The following is a 20,553-nucleotide window of genomic DNA, read 5'->3' on the forward strand; positions in this document are numbered from 1 at the left end:
AGACATCTTTTGTCTATGTAAAAGCTCTGCTACCTTTGTCAAATGATGTAGTATTGATTCTCTTGTGTAAACTCATTTACCTTTCATCCCTCTTTCAGTACCTAACCCTTTAGAATTACAACAAAGAAATTGCAAGACATTCAACCTTGCCCAACAAGGTGAAATTTTGCCCGCCTCTCTTTGTTTTGTCTTTCAATCAATAGATCTATTGTTATATTGTATTCCCTAGTACATATTCAAGTCATTTCTAGTCTTTGGTGATCCAAAGCTCCATCAGTTCTCAGATCTGGTTCATCTAGTGGTTCTATGGTCATAAGAAAATTAAAAGTGATTAAGACTGATGACTTGATCAGATCTTGATCTCCACCCTTTAAGCATACAAAATAAGAACTAAAAATCCTTGATCTCAAGGCACAAAAAAGACTTAATGGAGACTTAACCCATCTACGACAATCCTTTGATAACAAGAAGTCAGAATAACTTGGGGCACAAGTGATCGTCTTAAATACACTTGTTCTACATCTGTCATACAAAGATGGCAGTGGCACGCCTTAGCACTTAGTTAGTTTTGATTGCGAGCCTCAAGGCCTACACCTAAGGCCCCGCAAAGGCACTTTTCAGAGCTAACTTTGTCCTCCTCTTGCAACATCTCAGCAAGTCGAAGCCCGACAATCAACCAAAGTGCCAACTCCTCGGGGAGATGTGTGCTCGAGCCAGGGACCCCTCCCCGCGAGATTTCCTGCCCGAACACATAGTAAAAAGATAAGGCAAGAAAATTAAAGGTAAAATTAATAACTAATTTCTATCTTTAAGCTTTCCTTATTGAAGACAACTTCCTTCAAGCAAGGAACAACAATCCAATCCAATCAAATCAAGGACTCTACAAGATAATTCTAAGATATTATTAATTTAATAATATCTTTTGGATAATTCTTTAGTGCATCTGACGAATGATACTCTTTAGCCAACTAGATGTCAACACATGACATGACAATCTCCTACCCCTCATTGTACACATCTTAAGTAAGTGAATGCTACACAATTCAACCGTAAATCTCTCTGTCACTCGACTTAGACATCAAAAATTGATCGTCCAACCCCCTCCCTCCCCTCCCCACTTGTTTAATAATTTTGTGGTACAATTTCGTCAAAACAAAAGACGGAGAATTTTTACTATTACGTCTCCACATATACAACGGCAATTACTTGTTGAAAATTTTCATCAATTACATTTTTTTCTGTTCCAGAGATACTAATTAGAAATGGAAGTCTAGCTTTGAGTTCATAATATAAATGATTATCCAAATTATATATATGCCAGCTCGAGGTTCATATCCACCCAGTGATTCATACGCTATTCGAAGCCTCCAATACTTTGGACGCAGAAAATACGCATCATACATGAATTATGTGACAATGAAATATCATTTTTATCTTATCCTTTACTTATGGCATACGGTTTAAGACCATATCTTGTTTGGAATTGGAATATATATGTACACTCTAATCACCAGTCCTTCAACTCCCATTAACCTTGAGTACTGCATGCACTAGGGCTCTTGTATATTAAGCAAGGAGTTGCTACTAACATTTTCCAAAAATCAAGATGAATTGTGTAACATCCCACATCGTCTAGGGGAGTGATCCTTATATGTATATTCTCATCCTTACCTAGCATGAGGCTTTTTGGGAGCTCATTGGCATCGGGTTTCATGAGAACTCCAAAGTTAAGTGAGTAGCGCGCAAGAGCATTCCCAGGATGGGTGACCGACTGGGAAGTTCTCGTGTGAGTTCCTATAAACAAAACCGTGAGGGCATGGTCGGGGCCCAAAGCGGACAATATCATGCTATGGTGGTGGAGTAGATCTGGGAAGTGATCCGTCCCGGACCGGAATGTGACAAATTGCATGTAAGAAAATTTGAGTTCGAAAGGAAAAAGAAATTTGCAAAACAAAAGCACCATCATGTATCTCATCTTCTATAAAGTTATCAGTGAAAGTTTCACTTTAAGAAATGCATGATGATTTTTTAAGGTGGCATTTATTAGTTAATTTTACATAAGTTTCACTTTAAGAAATGCATGATGATTTTTTAAGGTGGCATTTATTAGTTAATTTTACATCGAGCATCTCTCGATATTGAAAGTATTCACACAATTTGAACAAACTCATATCCACTCGAAGTATTGATATATTAGGCTAACAAATTTTTTATGCTTTTATGATAGAAGTTCTTAATTAAGATCTCATTTCAATGTTGATTGGGCAGAAAAAAACTCACTATAATTCTGTGTTGATGGAATAAATGATGTGGACTTAACTTCTAAATGTCTAAGTTGAAGGTAGAAGATGAATAGGCCACAAAGGAACTCTATTCATCATAGTCCTACCCTTTTTGTGGCGAGTAGTACAAATTTCTTTTATGACCAATTCAACTTCAACCTTCAATTTAAAAGATTTTAAGTTGACATTCATTTTCTTGAAGACGTAATAGTTTAGTTGTTGAAGAAAAGTCACCAGTAACTCATAAATTTTACCCACTATATATGCCCTCACAGCATGTAAAAATTTCGGAGTTTGCCCAGTCAATCCAACTCACCATCTTATTGAACATTTTAGGAATAAAACCGCAAAACATTCAACCACATCAGTATATATCGTACATAAAATGGAAAAAAGTTAGAAAAATCACCTCTTTGGACCACATTTTTAAAATGGCTCTTTTTCATATCAGACCAAATGAACTGTTACAAAGAGCATGGTTAAAAAACTCCGGGGAATGACAAAGAGCCACCCACATGCTAGAAACAAACCAATCACATTACAGTAATCATCAGACAATTAATCCATTAATTATGAGGGAGCGACATCGTCCCACAATGATCCATCTTGATGAGTAAGACTATAGCGAGCCACCCAAAGCCTTAAAACTAATACACTTTCAGGTTTTCAAGACAAGGCTCATTTGGTATGTAGGATTGAATTAAAATGGATAACTTAATATTTTAAGGTCTATTGATGTGAGAAATGGAAAAATTAGATCAACTACAGGGTAGAAGATGAATTACTCATGAAGAAAACTTATCCATATTTGAATACTCTCTAAAATGATAGGATTAGAATGAATGAGTTTTTAATGTCAAATGCTTTTTTAATCTCCTCCAAATGAAAAATTATTCACATTTATCATCAATATGCCGTAAAATAAAAAATAAAAATAAATAAAAAACCCAGTTGAGTCTTCCATTGCATGCATGCATGTTCTCTCTCGGAGTATGACTCTCTCCACTAACTTGCAACTGGCAATTTGGGTAACAAGTGCCCTAATCATTCAAACCCATTGAACAGATTATTCACCAAAAATCTAGTTGCTCTTAGTAATTTCATCTTTGAAAAAAAGGACCCGAGAATCAAGAAGCAGAGAAAAGTAGGACCGGAAAGGAAGCAAATAAGGCTGCATATGGATAGCATATGGTCCTCTCCTTTATTAATGCGTCTTTTGTATGTTTCTCTTGCAGCCACACAGTTTTCCGACACTCGCATCTCTACCTTAAACTGGCTCTACAACTGCCTTTTGCAAGTTTGCAACCTAAAAGAATATCCTTCATTTGCAGCCCCAAATCCATATTAAAATCTCCTCCTCAGAAAATATAAATATCGTCTCATTGTGGTCCTCTTCTTGTTCTTCATGTCCATTACCACACACACCACCACCACCCCCCCCCCCCTCCTCCTCCTCCTCCTCCTCCTCCTCCTCTCCTCTAATGGTCCTAATATGATATTACCAATAAACAAATAATTTTTCCAAAAATCCAACCATTGAATTTGTTTGTTTTATATTTGGACAATACTTCATTTACTGGAATGATGCACCAACTTTTCCACTAAGTCATGGTTCATGTAGTTTCATCGTATGCATGTATGTGTTAGAGCATCATATTAACTTACTAACCAATTATAATGCTTAAACGCTTATGTCATCGCAAAATTAGCCATGAAACAACAATTTGAGACAGGAAAAGTTAGTGTGTAAGGAGTGGAAAGAGAAAGCATTAACATTTACTTGTCCGAATTTATTTGCCATAGCTCTATCAAGTTCTTAATCAAAATCACATATAGACATGACGATTTCACTATTTGATCTTCAAAGATAAATACGAGTAATAATAATCAAACAACATAACATTTTAGACGTTCGGTCCATGTAATTTGTCCTTAGGATAATACAAAATTAAGTAGCTATACACGTTTAAAATTGTCTGGCACCTTATGTGAACTCAAAGTCATTAAACCCTAAACATGCATGGACGAATTATGAGACGTAGGCGGTTGCATGGTGATAAGGTATCATCCACCTCCACAGATGTACGTGTTTCATATCTCTCTCTAGCCCAGCTAGCTTGCATTGCAAGCATGTATTTCGTTTTGATTAATTGATATTAATAATTTGTTTCCTAATTATATATATAATGAATTTTAATGTTAATTTTGTATTTAATAATGTATACAACTGGTGCTTGATGCATATTTTTCTAAAAGAGGTGAACTAGCTAGACAAAGAGGACACAGTTAGGGTGAGGTGGGCTAGCATATTATATATGGATGCTGTGGGAAAGACACGTTGAGTTCGATATATATTTGGAAAATGATGAAGGGATTAGTGGGTATTGTCGGGGAGTACGAATCCCCTTTTCCTCATTCATATTTTTGATGAATATTTACATGCATGCTCAGCTCCTCTTTGCCAAACCTATGTAGTATCTAAAAGAAATTATGTCTTGTCTAAACTATATATGTGCACACTATGACTTTTCGACTGTCATATATAATAGGGCCTCAAAGGACCAAAAGCACGAATGACATAAATAAATAAATATATATACATATACATATATATATATAGGAATAGTTGTAACCAAATACGTAAGAGTTCCTACTCAAAACTTTTGATGGCTAATTCACAGAATTTCATGTTTACGATGGAACCAACCAATATTATAAACCTCTTTATAAATATTATATCTACAAGAAATCAATTAAAAATAAAGTTATTTAATCAATCAACTATAAAAAATTGATAGACGGTTCATAACATTATAATTAATTGTCTAAACCATACAACATAGTTTTATTTTTTTTATTTTTAGAGATAATCTTTATAGAATAACTTCCTTATAATATAATCAGTTTCGATGATAAATAAGTAAAGTATTATTCAATATGGGTACTAATAAATAGTTCATATATAGTTTCTACCCAAAAGTAAATCATGAGTTGGCAATGTCTTTGATTAAGTGGATGGCACAATGGCGAATAGACAATGCTCAGGCCAACATAATTGTACTTGTCCTCTTGCTAATTGCAAAACAACCAAAATATGAATATGAAGTGACTCTTTTCCTTTTATGATAAAGGGATTTTTATGGTCATTTCAACCTCACCTTACTAACAGCCAATTTAGGATTGTTGTGATTTAAAAAATATATATATAACCAACAAGCTCAATGAATAGCGGGTTTTGGTGTCACAAACTTCACCAAAAAAGAAAAAATGGATAGCAATGCCCCTCAAAAAAAAAACTTAAAACAAAATCCAAAATAATGCATCAAATGTGATAGGAGTATTTTCGTCATTTTAACAGTACTTTTTTAATAATTAATTTTTTAATACAGTTTTTTTTTTTAATTAGTACCTCACAATAGGCTAGCAATAATATGATTTTATCAATTGTTCATTAAATATTATTTTCTCTATTTTTAAACATTTTCAAAACATCTTGATAGGCGTGTAATGTCGGTTATAAAAAAGGTCTTTCGCACGTGCATAATAATGTGATTAAATTAGTTGTCAAATTATTGTTTTTTTTTTTAACAAACGATATTGTCTATACTAAGGGGTTTCTTCTAACATGATCTAAGATTTTTCATTTACTTCCAGTATTTGACTTTCCTTTTGTCAATTCACGCATATAAATACATTTAAAATGTGCAAGTCACGTGTAGCACGCCATGATTAAACAAATTCCTTATGCACGCATGTGAGCGCATGCATGAAGGCTAGTATATAGTTATGTTTTAAGAAAAATTAGTTGTCAAAAAATCAGTTTATTTATGAAAGAAGTTGATGTTTTACTATAAAACCAATTGGCAATATATGGGGAGTAAGCAATGCAATGTCCCTTCTCCTATCAATGTGAGATTTGATTCTCAATGTGCCCCCTCACATGTGGTGAACTTTCAAACCAAACACGTGAACAAATCAAATAAAGGTGACGTGGAGTGCGTGTGTCCACTAGGCTTCACATGTAAGACAACTTGCTCTGATACCATGAAGAAAGTTGAGGTTCCACCATTAAACCAATTGGAAAAACGGAGTAGCTTAACTACTTATAAGCTCATGCAAGGTCCCTTCTCCTATCAATGTGAGATTGTTGTAGGGCTAATGGCATCGGCGGTGATGGTGGCTGCAGTAGAGGTGTCGGTGGTGTGAGGCTGGTGATTGCAGTGGTTAGTGGTGACGATCGCCATGTTCCCTAATTGAGTAAATATATGCGCACAAGGATAAACGTTGTCATTTTATAAAACCAATAAGGGTATCACAAGATAAACAATATATTTTTTATGAAAGCACGTTCAAAGCAGCCTACAAGCTACCTAGAGGTCATTATTTTTTCAAATAAATTATTTTTATTTTATTTTTAATAAATATTTTTTATTGCTTAACATTAAAGTTAAACGCTTGATAATGCATCTATCAACATAAAAAACAACGTAAACAAAATTAATGCCTTGGTAGAAAGAACAATAAAAACAAAAATATGATGTACGTCTTGGATGGGTGATAGATGGATTGGTATCTTGGTTCCCATACCAAGTTGGCATGGCAATGTGAATATGTCATTTTCAAAATTAGATATTCTAGCTTTTGCCATGAGTGTCCCCAACTATTTTCTGTGGCCACCAAGGGGCCGAGGCGAGAGCTATAGACAAGGGACAAATTTGTCTAACGCCCAAGGTACGTACGAACCCTGTAATTGATGGTTTCACTCCTTTTTGATGAAGCAATGATGACATTAATTTTATACCACAGTTATACTATTGTGTGATGTTATTTGTCAATAAAATAAAGGTATGTGTATAATACAACTTACATAAATTATTTTTTTTTTACATAAAACACCACTGTAATAGTAAATTCCTATCACACAGTCTTTCTTACTTATTGTTTGGCACAGTGTTCGCTTAGAACTTGAAGGGTAAATTGTGAAAGAATGAAAGCGTTGAGAGAGGAAAATGTTGTAAATTGTAGGGTCAGGCACAGTCTGATTTGGTGCGGTTTTGATTGAAACCGCAACCAAAACCGAAAGTTTTTGTTGTTTGGTTCGGTGTGGTTTTGAGATTAAAACCAAAATGAAACCAAATCATTTGGTTCGGTTCGATTCGGCTTGAAACGGTTTCGGTTCGATTTTAAACCGTTTACAAACAAAATGAAAAAATAGCTTCAAATCTCTTTTCTTAATTTAATTTGCCAACTCCCTATACTCTTTCAATGTCGTTTCATAACAATATTACCAAACCATGAAAATAGATTGCTAAATGATTAATTAGCAATGTAAGTTCCAAATTCGTGTTGGAAAATATAGTTTCTTGCTAGACTTGTTGAATTCAAAAGGAGCAAAAGGGATTTCTCATCTACGGGCAAATTAGAAGGAGGAAATACCTTCTCTTTCAAATCAAAACAATGTTGTTGACTCTGGAGTTGCGAAAGAGAACTTACAGGCTTACAGTGGTTCATTGTTTGGGGGTGGGGGGTTTAGCTGCTAGGTGTTTATACCACCTGCAAAGGTAGGGATAAAAACACTTAAAAATACTGGCAAGAGTACAAGGTTATCGTAGTATAGCAGCTCAAGCAATGTCGTTTTCCACAGAGATTGAATGAATAATTTATGTTTAAAACCAACTCTTAATTAATTATTGAAAACAAAGTTTGAAAAATGTTGATTTTAGAATTTAATATAATAAAAACGAATTTTAAAACAAAACAATTAAAGAAATTAACTAGAGAACAATTTAAAGAAAGTCAATTTGTAAAGCCTAGGGTTCCGCCGTCTCCTTAACAATCCTACGCAATTTTATCAATTACTTATGAATTTCTACGTACATGCTTGGAAGGTTAGGTTTTCCTAATACATATTTTCCTTGTGATGTTCAAGCGAAATGTATATCTAACACGCAACTCGTCTGTGATGTTCAAATCAAATATAAACATGTAAGACTCATTAAGTTTTATGAAAACCCTTTGAAAAACCATGCAACCCTTAAGAGCGTGATGTTCGCCTTAAGTGAACTTACAATTACTAATCACAAGAAACCCTCCTCAATTTTAGGGTGATGTTCCAATAGAAATTGCATCAAATTACTTGTCTAAAAACCCTAATGGTCATGAATCATTAAGACAATTAGATAATTCAATCACAGTGATTAATAATTCAAAGCAAGCATGGCATCGCCCTAGCAAAAGAACTAGTTACGAACAACCATAAAATAAATTATTATCAAGAACAAGGATAGAAAATACCTAGAAAATAAACTTGGACTGTCAAAGGCTTGTGCGTGCGTTTCCACCTCTCCTTCCCCTATTTCTTGCATTCCAACCCTAACAGCTAAAAAGTCTTATTTATACTACTACAAAATAAAACCCTAAAATGTCTTAGAATAAAACTAGGAAACATAATAAAATAATAAAACAGAAAATAAAAGGTTTCTTATTTAAACTGAAATTCGGGCTTCTCAGAAAATCAGACTTTTGAAAGAACAAATCAACTCCGATTTGGTCCCAAAGTGTCTCTTTTGAAAGCTAGAGACGTCCCCTACAAATCCTTAGAAGGAATCTTCCTCAAAATATGCCATCTTGACCTCCAAAATACCCAAAATATCCAAAAACATCAATCTAGGAAAGCTACGCACTGGGCCTTTATTTCATCGCCACGGTCAAATGGCTTGGTAGAAAAATCTGAAATTTTGATATTATCATCTTGAAAGAATCAGAAACATCCTTCAATTAGAATCACTCCAAAATTCATCCGTTTGATCACTTTTTGCTCCAAATGAAGTCGCATGTCCTACATTGAAAATATATAACAAAGTATCAAAATTCTACCAAAAATAACCAATAAACTATAACTAAGAATAGGGTAAAATATATGGTATAATATGGACTCATCATTAGCCTCCAAGAATCAAAGTTGTTGCGCGGTGAGCGTGAGACAAATTGATTTGCAGATTTTGTTTGTGTAAGGTGTGAAGAACGTATGAGAGTTGGGAGAGAAAGAATGATTAGATGAGTGATCGAGAGTCGAAGACTAAGAGAGAGATGAATTTCTATGGTCGAGTCCATACTAAATGTATGGACTTTAATAAACAATCAATTATAACACAACACCTAATATGGGTATTTAATTAAATATTTTATTTTTTGCGGTACAGTTCAATTTCGGTTGAGTTTCAAAATGCCGAAACCAAAACCAAACCATTTTCCTTCACTGCGGTTCGGTTTCAAACCAACCATTTCAAAACCGCAAAATCAAACCGTTCGATTTGGTTCATGTTTCGACTTCAGCTTTCGGTTTCAAGTGCCCACCCCTAGTAAATTGTAGGTTGGTGTTGGGTCTAGCCGGAGGGGGGTGTAATGATAGGATATCTCTTGTAAGTCCAGTGTATATCTCTAGAGGATGGTGAGTAGCACGTGACTGAGGCCCTGTACGTGGCCCACTTACCGTCAAAAAGTGGTACGCCGAACTTACCATGTGGCCTGACAGTCATTTGGCAGTGTACATGTTATTTGCATTATGTGATAGACCGCAGAATGCCAGTGTCAATTGTTCTTTCGATCAGCTTGCTACAATGGACAATTTGCAATATATTAAACTAGCTAATGATTATTATTTCACTCAGTGATACTTAGTTTTTACTTTATTATACAGGAGATGTTACCGGCATTCTAGTAAAGTCATCACCCAATCTCCAAGTACATTTTCCCTCTTATATTTTTACAAGTTTGAAGAGCAAGAGGATTTTTTAAGTGCCAATAATAATTATTATTTGACAAAGACACAATGAATTTGATTTACTTTTCATAGTATGAGTGATTTATTCGCCCGTTATAATTCTAACTAGAACTAAGAAAACAAGCATTGATTCACACACACAACGATATATGTACATTCAGATATTGGAGAATAAATTGATTTTGAACTCTCCATCCACGAGATTCTAACTTAAGACTTCTCATTTACAAATGAAGAAGAATATCACTACACAGTAGTACTGAATGGTCAAAACAAGCAGTCATTTTTTCCCAATTTTGAAATGGTTATGGAATTCAAAGTGTCTCACAGAGCCAATCATGGAAAACAAAACAAACCATACAACTAGGGGATAGTTAGAAATGGAAGAGCCCAATCTGCAAGACCACAATTGCCATTTATGTCGATTAGGAGCAAACAGTTTTAAATTCATAATATACTAAGCTAGTTTTGGGCCTAATTGATAGGGCCATTATACAAAAACAGATTCAATATGTTGCCCACAAATTTTTTTTTTTGGGCTTATTTCTTTGTACGCCCTCCGCTGAATTTCCAAGTTTCTTTGGACACGTAACTACAATTTATAATTTTCTTAAATTATCCCTATACAACAAATGATTTATTTAAAATAAAAAGGTATAATAAAAAACGCCACTTAGTACTGTAGTCCAGTAGACTTCACTTGTAAGTGAGAGGTCTTAGGTTCGAACACCCACCTCCTCCTCTTTTTATTCATAACTATTATTTTTAATGGTAAATTACAAAAAACTACCTCAACCATTGGGTTATTAACAATTTCATACCTCGTCTTTAAAAAGTTTCAATGCCATACTTTATTTTCGAATTTGTTGCAATGTCATACATTATCTTCGAATTTGTTGCAATGTCATACCTTCCGTCAGTTCCTCTGTTAAATGCTGACGTGGCATGAGGCGGGTCCACTTTTTATGAAAAAATTAATAAAAACTAAAAAAAATCATTTAATATTTTTTAAATATTAAAATAATAAAGAAAAGTATTAAAAAAAAAAAAAAAAAAAAAAAAACCCTCAGTTCGTCCCTTCCCCCCCCCCCCAAAAACCCCCTCTCTCTTCTCCCCCCATCTTCATCTTCTTCTCCCGACCACTGCAACCCAAAAAAAAGGAAAAAAAAAAAAAAAAAAAAAAAAAAAAACCTCAGTTCGTGTGAAACTTTTTAAAGATGAGGTATAAAACTGTTAATGACCCAATAGTTAAGGTAGTTTTTTTGTAATTTACCCTATTTTTAAAATATTAAGACATTTTAGTCCCAATTCAACTAGGTATGTTAGTCATTTTACAGGGGGATACAATCCTCATTAATGAAATTATGGGTATTTTGGTTCTAATTCCCTAATTTTTTAAATGAGCTTGTTGATAACGATAGACCTATTGTTAACGCAGGGTCCTTTCCGACCCCGATAGGCCCAAAGAAACACCGGTCTAAAGGAAGGTCAAGGCCCAACGAAGCTGGGAGAACGATCCCAAGTGATATAGTAGCACTTGGCATCCAGGTTGACTATAAATCAACTAGGCCAAGGGCTTTCCTATAAAGCATTTTCCGACCACCAATGTGCAAGTTGGTGCACTGACGTATTTATGGCACAAGGTCCCAAGAACAGAGGGACATGCCTATTCAAACCATTAACTCTAGGTGCGTTGTGGCTATCGAAGTGAACAAAAGCCTATAAAGGAGCATAAAGGTTGACAAATAGGGTGCTCAGGTGTTTTTGACTACCAACTCTAGAGCTAAGCAATATGCTCAATATACATCGTCCCAAGTAAGTATGCAAGTGGACATGTACAAATATCACTTCGTTGCCGCGTCTCAGCCAAAGAATGGAGAGACAACTAGCAAGTCAAATCTATGTATTATGCGCATTAAATGCGAAGGCAGTGGGAGACTTGAGCCATTGGACTTGGGGTTCATTGGGGGCCTGTATAAAGAGAACGAGTACTCCTTAGAAGAGGTTGGAGGAATTGTGAGAGAAAATATACTGCGTTGAGCCAAGTGTTATTTATAACTATGTATTCAATATATTCAAGAGACTTAGTGAACATTTTTAAAAGATAAACCACTTAAATTTTGTTATCTATTTTTTCTTATCCGCAAACCCCAAACCCACTAAAGGGCAACACACAACTATTTTGGTCTTTACTGAGCTCACTAATTTTAAGCGCTAATACGTACGTTTATCTAAACAAATAAAATTAATGAAAAAGACATAACAAAGTCTAATTTTAATCAAAGGGATCGAACAACCTTTATCCAATGATAAGGATAAACAAAAGACAATTTCTTACAAGAAGTCTCGCTTTGGGCCCATGAGAATTCCCATCTATCGAACAGTCTGTCATCAACGCTCCATCTGACTCGCATCCTATCCACGTGCGGGTCCCATGACAAATACTCCTACCAGAAAACAACAAAAATTGTAATTTTACTATTTTGCCTTAATTTTAAAGTGTCTTCTTTTCTTAAAAAAAAAAAAATGTCTTCCTTTAATATTTTTATTAATCAAGAACATTTTATGATATTTGAAAGCTTCATTATTGTTGCTTTCTCACTTTCTATATAAAGATAGATATATGCATATGAATTGTCGAAGTATATAAATACAAAAGATTTTATATTAGAGTCAATTGCCATGCACAAGTAATTAACACAAATTTTATGGATGTATTAAATGAAAGTCGTGGTTATGTCATGTTTAGATATTTTCATTCTCTCTTTCGATTTGTTTTCACTCTTTCATTTACTTTCCAATATAAAATTAAAAAAAACAACCATAAAGAATACAGATAGAAAAATTCTGTCACTTTACAGTTGAATTGGGGATCAAATAATCAACGCGATAATTAGTCATATAGCACACTTGGTTTATTCATGCACATGAAACTTGATGAAGACTATTTGGTTCATGATTTGCTAAGAATCCACAATAATACATGTTTGATTAGTAATTGTTGTTGTTTTCCATGTCATTTCTTAATTTTGAATTTTGATCACCAATTCATAAATGGTGTACCTATGTAAAAGCTCTTTTTGTATACTGAAAGGAATTACTTTGGATGTATCTTAATCGTAACTAATACACTATTCTTTTTTGCTAAATAAGCTCGTATAGAAAAATAATGACGTCATAGTATCATACGAGACGTCCGGTTTAAGGACTCTAGTCGTACTTGATTCTCAACTAAATGAAGGATTTTTATGTTGTCAATTCTTAGATTAAGATTAGATAAAAAGATAAGGTTACTGTTGATGACTTTGCTAGCAATTATTGGTAAGAGCACATGATGGTAGGACCTTTACCGACCTTTCTTTTGGATTTGGATCCTCTTCTGAGCTAATGAAGAGGATCATCATGATCAATCATCGTGGCCCGTTAGATTTTTATCCAACGGCTACAAACAGGGGGTCCCTTTAAAGTTATAATGATTGTAACCGTTGAATAAAAATCCAACGGTCCATAATGATTGGTCAGGATGATCCTCTCCATTAGCTCAGGAGAGGATCCAAATCCCTTTTTTATCCTTCATTTTTCCTGCCTTATTTTTTCACTCACTTTTAGCCCTAAACGTTATCTTGATTCCTGAAAACCACGACCTTTCTTAGGTAAAAAACATACGAACTCCAAACTCTATAACAGAATAATAAAGAAAAAACAAACCAAACCAATTAATTCATTATGAAATTATGTTTTATTAATAATTGGTTTTTACTTCTGTTAGTGATATTTTTCTTCATTCATTAGCAGGATGGTTATAAGTTTGATTCACATAAATAACGAGTTCAATACAATTTTATTAAAACGAACTTATTTTGTATTTTATCCCAATTTTATAAGGAGTGTTATAGCTCCATCCTCACTTAGAGTTTCCAAGAGGCAAAGAGAGAAAACACAAGCTCTCTCTAGGAGGCCAGCCATATGGGATGGAAGATACTAGCGTCTTCTTCTAGGGATTGGTTATGTTCCAATCGTTTCGGTTTTTGCTGAACCGAAACTGAAATGAAATTACGGTTCGGTTTTTTCCGGTGCAATTCGGTTTTTTTTTTTAATAAAAATCTGAAAATTGTTTAAAAAAAAAATAAATATGAGGTTTTATTTTTCTCTGTATTACTTCTCTCTTGATCCCCACGTCAAAATTAGGGTTTACCCTTTGAACCCCTTTAGCCTCTAGATCTTAGCTTATAATTCATAATCCCACAATGTCTACAAAACCATATCATTCTAGAAGAGTAAAACACCAACAACTAAAACATCTTAATTCATAAGGTCCTTTATATGATTAAAGTGTATCATACACTCTTTATATTGCGGTCCCTCATTTTGCTCATCTTACCCATCCTTTAGTCATATCTTCCTTTTTTTATAATTACTCTAACGGAGTAACAAAAATATATTTAATTTAAAAGCCTTGTGATGACGATCATGACAAACAGGGCCATGATTTAGAAAGCTGCCATGCGATGGTACCATCCGTAAATACAAACAAACATACGAGTGCAGAACAACTGGAAGCTCGAAAATCATTTTTTATTTTTAAGCACACTCTAAATACAATTTTTAGTGTTAATCTCGATTTACTATCCTAAAGTTTCTTGGTTTTTAACATTTCATACATTTAGTTTTTTTGTCGCAATTTGGTACTAAAGTCATAATTCTCGAACACTTCCATACATTCATCAAGTTTTTCGTCAGAACTTCCATTAAATGATGAAGTGGTGCTCATGTGGAGAATAATTGAATGCTTCGAAGCCAACATACAAAACGCCTTCACATTCTCCAGACTTAGCTCCATAACCCGAGTCATATCCTCGATCATCGAGTCAGCCTGTGCTTTCTAGTTCATCGACTGCTTAATCTTTGCCCTTTTGATGAGTGCATCGTTGTGCTCCTCGACAGCCAAGCTCTTCTGGCAGAGAAAGGACAGTGCAACGTAAATGGCGTCGAGGGCGAAGGTCTTGAATCCATGGGCGCTGAGGGTGAGGGATTTGAGAATGTGGGCGGCGTCCTTGGGGTCGAGTGTGATGGCCTTTTCAACCTCGTCGAGGATCTGCTGAGAGAGAGAGGTGGAGGAGGAGCGGGAATCGGCAGATCAGGACTAGGCGAGGAGCTGGTGGCCTTTTCAACCTCGTCGAGGGCCTGCTGAGAGAGAGAGGTGGAGGAGGAGCGGGAGTCGGCAGATCAGGACTAGGCGAGGAGCTGAGTGTCGTAGACGAAGTCGGTTGGCTTGGGCAACGGTTTTGTTACAAAAGCGGTGCCAGAGTTATGCGAGGAACTTTTGGGGATGTTGTGGATGGAGAGGAAGGCAACAACGACGAGGATGATTAGGCCAGCTTGGAGGAGAATGTCCTTCACGATTCGGGAATGATAGATCGGTGCCGATTCTTCTGTTTACGAATTAATGTATCATAATTGGGATTGAAGGAAATCCATGAGTGGGTGTTTAGGAGTTGGGTTAACTGTTAAGGGAGGACTGGGAGATACGTGGGGGGAGGGGAATTAGGAAGGGTAAGGTAGGGAGGTAAGGGGAAGGCTGAGGTGGAGATCAAAGGGTGAGAGAAAATTATTTTTTTTAATTTTTTTTATATCCACATGGGCTCATATTGACACGTGGCGTTCAATCATTATCTATATGTACATCACTTCATTAGTTAACAGAGATTTTGACGAAAAATTTAACGGATATATGAAAGTATCCTAAAATTATGACTTTAGGTACCAAACTAGAATGAAAAAAAACTTAATGTATGAAATGTTAAAAATCAATAAACTTTAGGGTTGTAAACTAAGATTAACCCAATTTTTTTATTACGCATTAGAACATTGACTACCCAATCAATGGCAAAATTTGCCTTTTTGGTGGGTTGTATGAGATTAGGCCTTAGGGAACGATTGGATTGGTAACAATTGGTTAGGCTTTGTAAGACAAGATTTGTAACATTAACTCATGTATAAGGATAGATAACATAACCTCCTCTATTATGAATTCATAACACATCACGTCTAACTCACATTTTGACACAACAAACAATGAACTGAACTCAAGTCCATTTTAACTGTTTCCAACCTATTCTGACCATTCCACCAAACAGGCGGATTGAATTGCTACAAAAAGCGATTGATCATAACATTAGGGATGTGCTATTCACACATCATTTTTTACTTCTCACACACTCTTTGTTAATTTATGTCCGTTGATCATCTTCAATTCATCCGATCCCACGGTCGAAAATTAAAAAGGTATGTGAGAAATAAAAAAGGGTGTGTAGATATCACATCCCTAATATTAAAATTTCGGAGCATTCAATATGACGAGGCATTGTAGCCACACCCTACTATAAGACATAGAATGAGTATTAATTTATCAATTTTCCCAATTGAATATGCTTGCTTTTGTTGAAATGTTTGCAACAATAACTAAATAGTTTAACCAATCATGATTTTATGAACTTTCTTTTAAAGATAATCTTTGAATGAATACAAAAATGTGAGCAGCTTCCATCATGAGATTCAATTGCAACCCCACAAAATGGTTAGCAACAATTAACTTAGCAGTACTTGAGCCGTTGAGCACATCTGCTTTTGATATTAAGTATAAATTATTAGAGGAAATAATAGTAATGGTTTCTCAATTTTAACTTAGTTGCTGTAATGATCTTATAATTAAAAATTCATCATTATTCGTCTCTTAAGTCATCAAAACATGCAGCTATGTTCTTTTCATGAACTCCGTTAGAATTTCCGTTAAAATAAGTCATGTACTACGCATGTGAGGCTGAATCAATAGGCAAATATAGAAAACCAAATAAGAAAACTTGTAGTAATGATTTCTCAATTTTAACCCAATTAGAACAATAATCCCTCAATTCTAACCCAATTGTAGCAGTGGTCCTTCCAACATGACTCATTTTGATGGAATTCTGATAAAGTTGACGAAAATGACTATAGTTGCATGTTGTAATAAGTTAAGTGACCAATGATCATGAATTTTTAGTTTAAGAACCATTGCTCCTATAGAGTTGAAATTGAGAGATCATGGCTACAACTTTCTTAAATTATTATTTTGTGCTACAATTTTATTTACGGTAAAGAGTAAGAGAATAATTATTTTTTAACACATTATTTACGAGATTTGAATTTAATACGATAAAGGTAAAGTTTAGGGATTACATGAAAGAACTTCCGTAAATTAACTAGATCTCTTCCAGTATAAAAGTATGTTAAAGACCATAGAAATTAGAAACAACTAATAAGAACAAAATAATATTAATCTACCTTTGAATTACTACAAGTATAATAGATTAGATATCAAACATTTAATTTGTTGAATATTTATATCCTGAAATTCTACAATAATACACAAATTAACCACTCCTAATTCAGTCTTTACCAAAAATAATTAAAAAAATAATTAGTTAACTCATAGAGTAGTCGCCAGTAGTCAGTACTTGTAGTCCATTTAACTCGGAAACTCGGCTGAGTCGTCTCAACTCGACCCGCTCCACTCAAAGCCCCGCACCTAATTAACATACAGATTTATCAGCCAACCCGAGCGCGAAGCAACGGCCCAGATTCACCCAAATACTCAAGCTGGTTCAAAGCATCCCCGTGGCAGCGTCTCTGGAGATCCTCCACGTTCAAGAATCGCCCGGACTTACCAGACTCGGACCGGGCCAGGACCCGAAGAACTTCTTCGAAAAACGACTCGTCGCATGGGATGGCCAAGGGGCCCTGGTTGGCGAAGCCGTACTCCTCCTCGGCCTCTACTAGAAGCTTCTGGAAGATAGGGTGGTTCAGGTACGTCGCGCGCACGATAAACCGCTTGCAGCTGCTTCCCACGCAGACCGCAACGTGTCCTGAGGGGACGTCGGACGGCGCGCGAGCTGCCGTGAGGCGCGCCTTCTTGTGCCAGCGTTGTAGCATTTGACGGATTCTGACAATGCGTCGGAGTTTGTTGCATTTGCTGATCGCCGGCGACATATTGCCGGAAAGAGTTGGAAGGAATGGGAGTTGCTTAAAAGGAGGTAATGGCGATGATGGGGGTACGAGTACTTGTTGGTGGGAGGGTTATATGGGACGTGGAGAAGTGAAATGGCCCTGCAGTTGGAGATAATTACGGGATTGTGGCTTTTGTTAAAGTTGTTGTTAAGGCCATGTGATGGGTAGAAAGGAAAGTTGAGATGATAACATGGTATTAGCGCACTGAAGTCTTCAGTTTATTGATAGATGTGCCACGCCTTTGAGAATCTCACTAGATGAATGCTTGATTGGCTCCTGACATAGGAAAAAATAGACGGAGGCAGATTGTCTGCACTTTCGTTATCATGCCCTTTCTATCTCTTCTTATATTGTGCGATCACGATTAAATCACGTTAATATTTTATATTAATTTTTTAATAAAAATAATAAGATAAAAATAATAAGAATATAAAATATTGATATATTTTAACCGTGATCGTATAAATACAAGAGAATAAGAAGGGCATCGTAAAAGAAGGACAGACAAACTGCCTCCAAAATAGACATGCTTGATTTGGGGGAAAGAGTTGCCTACACGGCTATTGCTCTACGAAATTCGACGATATAGACGTTTGTTATTATTATTAGATGTCGAAATTATATTGTTTTGGACTCTTCTTCACGTATAACAGTGTTATAATATAACGCTAAAATTCAACGTAATTGTTAAAATTTACACTTTTTTGAGGTTATATAGTAGTGGTAAAGTTATAGTTACTGATATAGAATGATGTTGTTATCACTTTAATAAAGTTGGTCTTCACGTTATGGACTTCCCATAACACTGTTAATGTAAATAATTATATTTAGACTTGATTGTATTACACTACCAACGTTGATGGTTATATCATACACACCTTATTACATTATAGAGGTAGACTACTATTAGAGACGTCGTGAAGTAATTATACATCACTGTTAGTCACTTACCTTCATATCTTATAGTGTTGAAACATGAAGTACATTATTCAACGTCTGAATTGCAAGAAAGATAAAGTTACACCATAATTGTTAACATTGACGCTTTATGGATACACAATGAAGATAAGGTTAGAGTTTATAACACAAATTGATGTTGTTATTACTGGAATAAGGTTGTTGTGTAACTTGTGGACATTCTATTACACTTTCAAGATAGATTATGATACTTGAACGCAATTGATTTACACTACAAACGTTCATATTTAAGAGTACGGATACCATTTTTGTTTGGTTAAAGGATACCGTAAGCTAACCCATGAAAAAAACTGATGTAATTGTGTTAATCCTGATTAAAAAAAAAAAATTATGTTATTGATATAAAATATTTTACAGTGACATGTTTGACGTAAATAAGTCATCCTCGGTCGATTGGCTAAAACGAACGAAAAATGATAGGTGCATGTACTAGTAATGTGTTGCAGGGCACGAGGGAAGAAATAAGATTGTTTTTGGCGGATTTGGAGTATGTCATTGTCGTGGGCTTGTTCAGCGACCAACAAGCAAATATATGCAACTGGATTTTCTCTAGTTAAGTACGAGAAAAGAACAAAGAACAAAGATGGTGTTTTCCAACCACAGATGCAAGATTTTCTCAAGTTTGGTAATGTCTTGCAACTAACAGATGCAATGTGTTTAGGAAGGTTAAAAGTAATATTTTATTGGGTATGGAGTCAAGTAACATGAAGGTGTATGTGAACTTTATATCAAATATATTTATGTCTGGTTTGGTGGTCAAAATTAGAGTACTTCAATTAAATTGGACTAGAGTCATGTTTATATTTGAGAAATTTCTGTTCAATTCTATTGAAATAGATGTGAAATATAAAATCGAACGCTACGTAAATGTATGTTGACAATATAATTTAGTAAAAATAATTCCATCATTAGATTTAAAGTAGGTTTTTTAGCCAAAATGATCACTGAGATTAGCATAACTCCCCAATTTAGTTCTTGAGATTTGAAATCGATAGAAGTGGTCCGTGAGTTTGTCCACCATCAATCATTTTGGTTATTTCGTGAAAAATCTCTATTAAATAAGGACCATAATGAAAAAAATACCAAATTTGATGAATTTTAAATTCAATGATCAATCCTCCAATTAAGTCATAGTGAAGGGACTATTGATTCAATTTTCTCAATTTAGTAGACAATTGTTGGTATTTTTAAATCCTACCAACATTTATAAGCTTGACAATTTTGTTTTGTATCCTCCTGCCCATGTTTATGTAATGATATGATCCGATTATATTCTCTGTGTCGAGGAAATAGAACATGTTTACAATTAATGAAGTGCATGCTAATCATTTCCAAGTGAAAAACTAAAAACTGAAAATCAATTATTCAATAAATATTATTTATGTTGATAAATGTGTGTAGGATTTTATGCTGCGAAATACCATGTGCATGATGAAATAAATAAACCCACAAAATAATATAATAAGA

General features: G+C 34.9%; 1 protein-coding gene across 1 annotated transcript; it reads right to left on the reverse strand.

The window, feature by feature from the left end:
- Positions 1 to 17,411: 17,411 nt before the first annotated feature.
- LOC137729670 (indole-3-acetic acid-induced protein ARG7) lies at positions 17,412 to 18,172 on the reverse strand. Its single transcript, XM_068468673.2, is given in 2 exon segments — positions 17,412 to 17,660; positions 17,662 to 18,172. Coding segments are annotated over 2 exon segments (456 nt in total). The 5' UTR covers positions 18,091 to 18,172; the 3' UTR covers positions 17,412 to 17,633.
- Between the last annotated feature and the right edge of the window lie 2,381 nt (positions 18,173 to 20,553).

Source organism: Pyrus communis, chromosome 10 (genome assembly GCF_041283825.1).
Source record: "Pyrus communis isolate YQ-2024b chromosome 10, ASM4128382v1, whole genome shotgun sequence".
NCBI lineage: Eukaryota > Viridiplantae > Streptophyta > Magnoliopsida > Rosales > Rosaceae > Pyrus > Pyrus communis.